The 7,512-nt window shown below is 41.1% G+C and overlaps 1 protein-coding gene across 1 annotated transcript; it reads right to left on the bottom strand.

Annotated features, from left to right (window-relative positions):
* Positions 1-1,816: 1,816 nt before the first annotated feature.
* Positions 1,817-7,288, bottom strand: gja1b (gap junction protein alpha 1b). Its single transcript, XM_061241825.1, has 2 exons — positions 7,152-7,288; positions 1,817-4,636 (listed from the first exon to the last, which is right to left on the bottom strand). The coding sequence occupies exon 2, from the start codon at positions 4,618-4,620 to the stop codon at positions 3,475-3,477; it is 1,146 nt and encodes a 381-aa protein (XP_061097809.1). The 5' UTR covers positions 4,621-4,636; positions 7,152-7,288; the 3' UTR covers positions 1,817-3,474.
* Between the last annotated feature and the right edge of the window lie 224 nt (positions 7,289-7,512).

The raw sequence follows: 7,512 nt of genomic DNA, 5'->3' as shown, positions 1-7,512 counted from the left end.
TAGCAGCTTTACCGTGGTCGACACGCTTTAACGTGCGGCACCACCCTGGAGATGTGGTCTGAGTGGTCTGGAGGGAGGGGAAATGTAATTCAGGGAGTGAAGTTTTCAGTAGTCTGCGGAGAAAATAAAAACTTAACACAGAGAAAAGCTGTCCTCGTCTGCATCCTTCAGCTCCAAAAATAAACACAGAAATGTGCGCATGCATCCCGACTGCAGCAAAACCTAGACAGTCATTCTCTAGTTTTAAATGGGACCAGGTCTAAGTGTACTACTGATTTACAACTAAATCAGCTACACGTTATCAGATAATTTCACTAATTCAAGTGCTTATGTTGTGGTTATTTTAATTAGAAAGTGTCCTCCAAACATGTTTGGAAATAAAGCCTGCAGAATTTGTTGATCTGAATGCACCAAGCTTTTACTGCTGTCAAGTGACGTGCATTTTTGGAATATGCAAGCTACAGGCATCTTATAATATTTATTTAGGTCCATAATCATCTACAAAACAAATTACCTTTAAAGGCAATGTGATAAAAAGTCAACAGGCTTAGCCAGCCAATGCTATAGCAGTTACCAGCATTTGATTGCGCACTGCAATAAGAATGTTTCTGACTACTTAATTAGCATTTTAGTGCTCTAATTAAATTGCACATTACGTTATACATTACTTACACAAAACATAATTAATTATTCAAGCCAGTTAGACTACTGAAAAACCAAATATGTTTGTATTACTCTGTGACAGAGAGAATGAGCATTCTCATGAGTTTCACACTACAAGCTGTTTTTAATTTATCTTTTTAAATGAATTATATTCTTATGTTATGTAAATGGATTACATAATAAGACCTTGTTAAAAAAAACATTATGTGGCTGAAATGCTTTAGAGGTGCTTTCCTTAAGTGATACATCCTAAAATTATTCCGATTTTTAAAGTGATGGCTAAATTAAAAATCCGGATTAATTAGCACTAGATCAAAGTAAAGCCTTTTTTCACTCCAGTCAAGACACATATGGCCCCAGAACCCAGCCCAAACATGTGTTTTTACTTAGTTTTGAGGAGAGGTAAAAGAGGAAACGTGGATAACTGAAAAAGGACTACATCTTTTCATACGAGGAGAACATTTCATTATGAGGCCTTCTGAGACTTGCATTTAGCCACCCTTATCAGTTTCTTCCTTTTCAACTTCATGTTTCACAGCAAATCATAGCCTTTGAAACTGAATGTATAATTAATGGCCTGGCCTTTATGAGAACTACGACGTGATATTGCCCTTCTCACTACATCAGGGTTTTCCTGATACATTGTCTAGCTGTCTGAGAATTAGTGACCACCATTGCAATGAAGCACACTTAACTATATTAGATGTCTGCCATATTATTTCTGCTGCATACTTGATCTCTGACCTTTCATTGTTTTTCTCTGTAAACTCTTTCAAGGTCTTTCCACCCGTGTGCTGGTATCATTCAGACACATTGTTTGAACAATAACACACCCATGACTCAAGGCCCTCCATTTTGGATCAATGCCCTTGGTGGAAATCATAGAGGAGGCAAGGGCCTTTGACCTTTGACCACAGCTTCAGGTAAAAGTATACGTATTGAGACGCTAATTTTGTCCAGAACCATTTCATAGTAGAAACCTGCCTAATTCTAAGAATACATGATCTTTGCCCATTATAGAATAAATTGTAATTATGCTATCCAATTAAAATCCAAACTAATCCAAACAGAGCTTACTTTACACTTTACTTGAGAATGTGGGAAAAGCTGAAGACATGTCAGTGCATTCCCTGAAACAAATAAAAAGCAAATATAAGAAAGAAAAAAAATCTTTATTGGTTAAAATAGCCTTTTCACAGATATGATTAATGAATGACATTTTGTTGCTATCATGCACTTACACACTGTACAACAGTGGATTTCCATGGAAAAACATGACCACACTGCACTTCATCCAGCAAATAGATATCCCAGTTTGTTTTGTGAATGGAAGACCTTGCGTTTGGTTGGGCTTGCAACGTCAAGAGTGGGCTCAGGTGTCAAGAGGAAGCACTGTTTGAATGTAGTGATTTACTGCCTGGTGTATTGTAAATAAATTAGTAACATGCATACTAGGAAACATTTGCCACTTTTTGCATCATATTACACCCTAGCCAAAGTATCAGTGCAAACATCATTGTAGCTGAAAAATCCATGAACCTCTGTGTTCGAGTACCAAAATACTATGGTGCAATGTCAAAACAAAACAAAAGAGTCCAATTGAAATTCCATCTACGAGTGTTTGGTAGTTGTGGAGCTACAATGGCATATACCTCTTAATATATTTGACTAAATATTAGTCCAGCTCTATAAAGCAGTCTTCTAAAAAACTCACATTTGTGACACAGTTAGCTTGATTTACAGTACTAAAAACTATCTCTCAAGCAGCAATGATTACATTGTTTAAAAAAAAAATTCATTCACGCCAAGTGTAAAACCGAGAACCTTTTTCTACTGCCCCCCTCTCCCATTCCAAAAAGGAAAGAAAACACAATAACATACAATTAACAAATAGAGATAAAATAAAGCCTTTCTTTCAGAGACTCACATTTAGCAAAAAAAAGTAAAATAAAAACTGTCAAGCTGCATATTTGTCTTACAGCAGCTTCTATCCACACTTCTACTTTCCCACAAAATCCCAAGACAACATATATCAAATAATACAACTGACACCACATAAATTCAAAGTTTATCAGGAAATGACAGTCCACTATCGTTAATAAAAGCAACTCTTAACTGCAGTGAAAAGGTATTGCTGAAATTTGGATTATTATCAATAAATATGGTGTTGGGTCTTGTGACTTCATATATTACTAATATGGATATGACCTTGGGTAGTAGTCAATCTTCGTCTAGTGGTGGATGTCCTGCATACTTATACTAATAAATAAATATTAACTCATGATATTGAGCACAAGTAACCTATTCATAACCCTGTTTTGCAAGATGTAACTGACAACAGAAAGATGGTGGTCATGGAACTGGGAGAAAAAAAAAGAGCCAACTGTTTCTTCAAACCACTTTCCAGACATGGAAAAAAGACACATTGGTAGATTTTGAAGTGCAATATTTCTAAATGGAATGTTATTTGTGTGGGAATACCAAAAAAACCTATACAGGAAAGACAAAACCAAACATTATTACCAAGGCATACTCCTCTAGAGGGAGACCTGGGACTGTTGGCACTGTCAGAACACGTTCTCGTGCTCGTCGCCCTCTAGTTGTTTGATTGTTAAAGCTTGTTAGCTCCGCTAGTTTCGTAGTCTTTGTTAATTGATAGTACCTCCAGCAGTGTAAGTATCTTTTTCGTCTCTGTGTTTACTAGAGTCTGTAGTGAGGACAGCGAATGGGGGAAGTACCACCCCTTGGCACACGAGAACATCTCCGTGCTTCCTGCTCTCTGGCATGTCAATCACCTAGCGAGGGGCGGGGCTAGACGTCGAGGTCGTCCGGCCTCGGCCGACTGCTCATCCGACTGCTGGCCCGACTGGAGGGCCGGGGGTCCATCAGGGCCAGCGGCTGCAGCTCGTGGCCGGCGGCCATTTTCTTGTGCTCGTGGCCATCGTCGGGGTAGTCGAAGGCCTGCGCGTGGGAGTTGGAGATTGTGCTGCCGTTCTGGCCCAGTCGGTTCTGCTCGGTGCTGTAGTTGGCCCAGTTCTGCTCGTTGGCTTGTTTGTTGTAATTGCGACAGGAGTTGGTCCGCTCCCCGGTGGCCAGCTTGTACCCAGGGGGTGACATTGGGGACAAGGGGGCGGTGGGGGAAGAGCAGCCGTTGTAGTAGGCATACTTAGTCGGGGACATGTCCTTGGGAGCAGGACTCAGGGTGCCGCTGGTAGGGTAGTGGTTATCTTTCCCTTTCACGCGATCTTTGATCCTTTTGAACAAGACATAGAACAACTCGATAACATTCAGCATCAGGGACACCAGAGACACCACCAGCATGAAGATGATAAAGACCGTTTTCTCCGTGGGTCGGGAGAGGAAGCAATCTACCCGGTGCGGGCAGGGGTCTCTCTCGCAGGTGTAGACAGCGGACAGTGAGAAGCCGTATATGTACCACTGGATCATCAGGAAGCCCACCTCGAAGATGGACTTGAACAAAATGCTGACGATGTAGGTTCTCAAGAGGGCGCCCTTCATCTTGACCTTCCCGTGCTCCTCCAGCCCGTACTTGACTTTCTTCAGCTCGATCTTCTTCAGCGGCGCATCCACATCTCCGCCGTCGTTCTGCACTGCCTTCAGCTCCTCCTCCTTCCTGTTCAGCTTCTGCTCCTTCCTCATCAGGTAGAAGACGTGGGCGAGGTAGAGGAGCGTTGGTGTGGAGACGAAGATGATCTGCAGGACCCAGAAGCGGACGTGGGAGATGGGGAACGACTTGTCGTAGCAGACGTTCTCGCAACCGGGCTGCTGGGTGTTGCACTTGAAGGCCGACTGCTCGTCGCCCCAGGCTGACTCCACGGCCGTGCCCAGGACCAGGATTCGGAAGATGAAGAGGACGGAGAGCCAGACCTTTCCTCCAGCGGTGGAGTAGGCCTGGACCTTGTCCAGAAGCCTTCCTAAAGCGCTCCAGTCACCCATGATCAGGGAGACCTAGCTGCAATCAGGACATGAAAATGTATGATTACACATAATGCATTAAAATAAAAATCACAAAAACTCATATAATATATCATTAAGACCTCTACAGACTAATTACACTCTCATTCCTATTGATAGAACACATCCTGGCTAAAAGTTAATGAGAGGAGAGGTATGACAAATAAATAAATGCAGACTCTTTCCTAGGCCTTAGTGTAAGTGATTTAATCCATAACCCTTTAAAAATGTGACTTGAGCACGTCATGTGAATGTCTATTAGAGTGAAATAAAAACTGCAGGCCTAATGTACAGCCTACTACAGTATATGGAAATGTACAGCAATTAAAATTTCCTGAATCATCAAAGAATTAGCTAGAAATATACTGAGATGGCAACCTGGCAGCTACACCATTCCCTTTAATTGCCAGTATAAAAAGATTTGCTATAAAAAATCCTTAAATGTAACGAGTTCATTGAGTTTGTTTTGCATTTCAAAAAATATGAAATATATGTTCTCTTTATGCCATGAAAAACCCTATGGTGTTAATATTAATTTGTGTCCCTATATCGGGCAAATTGTTTGTTGCACCCCCAAAATGCTCCTGGCGAATTGTGTTGCTCCTTTAAATGTAATACAGATGCACTCAAAAGGCAAACTGAAATTTCACACATGGACTTGGACCTGACTTGTGAGAGACTGCTGGAGCAAGGCATGAAGACCTGCAGTGAGAGACCCGCCCATCCCCCCAGTTCTCATAGTGGCAAGGACAGACCCCGCACACTGGGCCTGACTGCCGTTAAGCTGATGTAGGTGCTAAGAGTGGGCCGAGTTCCAGCACGGAGCCGTAGGACTGTGGCACTCACTCACGCAATGCAATAGCTTGCTGAAGCTTGGCATAATAGTGCCACAGGAGAGAGAGGGAGAGAGAGACGCTCTCATGACGCTCTTTGCAACTCCCAGAGAAAGCGTTACTTTCTCACCGAGGTAACAGGTCGGCTTGGCTACTGAGCTACAAATCAAATCAATACATTCAGTCGAATGCATTAAGCCCACGCATATGTGCGCTTGCCTGGTCCTGCCGTACTTAATAAAACGAGACAAAACTATTCAGATCCTGGAAAATTAGTACACAGTGATAGGCACTGCGGGAGGCCTTCAGCACACAGCAGCCCAACTGAAATACCAACGACATGAAAGGCATACAGCAAAGCTCTATGCACATGAAAACACCTCATTAGGATACAGAACAATTTACAACAAAAAATTAACTGCCCATTTCTATAGCATGATGAGGACTGTTAGATACCAAAATATTTATTTGATTTTGAAAGAGAAATCTGGTGCTCTCCCTGCATGCAGGCTCACAAATGCCTTATAGGTACTGAAGATGTCTGGGAGCTTTGGCCTAGCACCCATCACTAATGTGACTTCATGTTTACATTTTCAGTTTACAGTGGAGGAACCTGCAGTAAAATAATTTTCATAGATGGACTAGAGTGTCATGATCAACAGACTGTAGTAATGTTCTGTGGGTTTGTTAGGTAAATGTTGTCTCCTGGTTATCAAGGATATTTAACTCCATATATTGCATTAAAGGAGATGACCAGACCCTTGCTGTGTTATGGAAGGTGTGATTGACCTGACAAATACAACAGACAGGATGTAACTGGACCACGATACAGATTGTTTTATGTGTTCTCTGAAAAACATTCATGGTGACGTTCATGCTACATAATTCATTCACATTCCATAAATTACTCGTAACAACATTTATAGCAGTAAACATGCACACGTCGTTAACAATTTGCTGCTCAATGGATTAATTCGACAGTCAGTTTCATATAATCGCGAAATAGGATTTGCGTGGACATCGAAATTACTATTACAGTGGTTGCTCTTTACTTTCATCTTTTAGATTCCTTCAAAGTTATTGGTAACAGAGCAGCTAAATAGGCTACTTGAAGTGTGCCTTCCAGATGCGAACCATGCACTATAAATTAGAGTCCGTGTCTAGTCTTGCTGGGCTTTCCTGGAACTGAAGAATTGCCGAGTAAAGTTATTGCAGTTTGAAAAGCAAAAAAGACGATTTACAGAATTAACCTATTATTTTACCCTGGCAAAAGCTTCGGATGGTGCTTTTTTCCAGTTTGCTTTTACGGTACCTCCAATGTTAATTACACAGAACTACCGCATAGTTCACATAACTGTGTAAAAAGTTTTCAGCCAATTATAACGGGCTAACAAAGAAAATCCGGATTTTTCCCCACCGAATGAAACAGTTTGATAGCATTTTTTGGTACGATTTTCGTTTGCACGAATACTTACTATTTTATAAAAACAGGTTATGCTAAAGCAAGCAAAGAAAATAAGATCACATATGGTAGGCTACAATCCTCAATCTTAATTTCTCAACTGCTCCAAGACGTCGGCAGGCTATAACCAAAAGTAGGCTACAGCGCTGCATAAGATAAAAGTTTGAAGTCAAGTTATTATTATGAAAATAATAATTCGTTTTAGGTTGAATGCTCACCTGGAAAGTTTCTGAGATGAAGGAAGAGAGTCCGGAGGTACTTTCTCCGTTAAAGTCTCGATATCAGTCACTGTTTTCTGGAAATCCAAGTTTGGGACCACGGTGAAACTGAGGCAGACTTGTCAAACTTTCTTGCTTATAAGAGTCTTCATAGGGGCTGGGGAAAATGAAGAGAAGAGAACAGTTTGTCACCTGATTCCTACGTCAGAAGGACCTCGTAACATTCTCTTTTTCCCCTTCAGAACTTCTTGAGAAGTGATGCATGCGAAGATAATTATTTATATTTTAATATCCAACAGTGTTGGCAGGACTGTTAATATTGATTTATGTAATGTATTATTAATACTATACTTTATTTTTA

This window comes from Conger conger, chromosome 5 (assembly GCF_963514075.1).
Source record: "Conger conger chromosome 5, fConCon1.1, whole genome shotgun sequence".
Lineage (NCBI taxonomy): Eukaryota > Metazoa > Chordata > Actinopteri > Anguilliformes > Congridae > Conger > Conger conger.
This window is presented reverse-complemented; position numbering and strand designations above follow the sequence as displayed.

Bases quoted from the DNA above. Each gene is read 5' to 3' on its own strand.
- gja1b (XM_061241825.1), bottom strand. From the start codon at position 4,620: ATGGGTGACTGGAGCGCTTTAGGAAGGCTTCTGGACAAGGTCCAGGCC.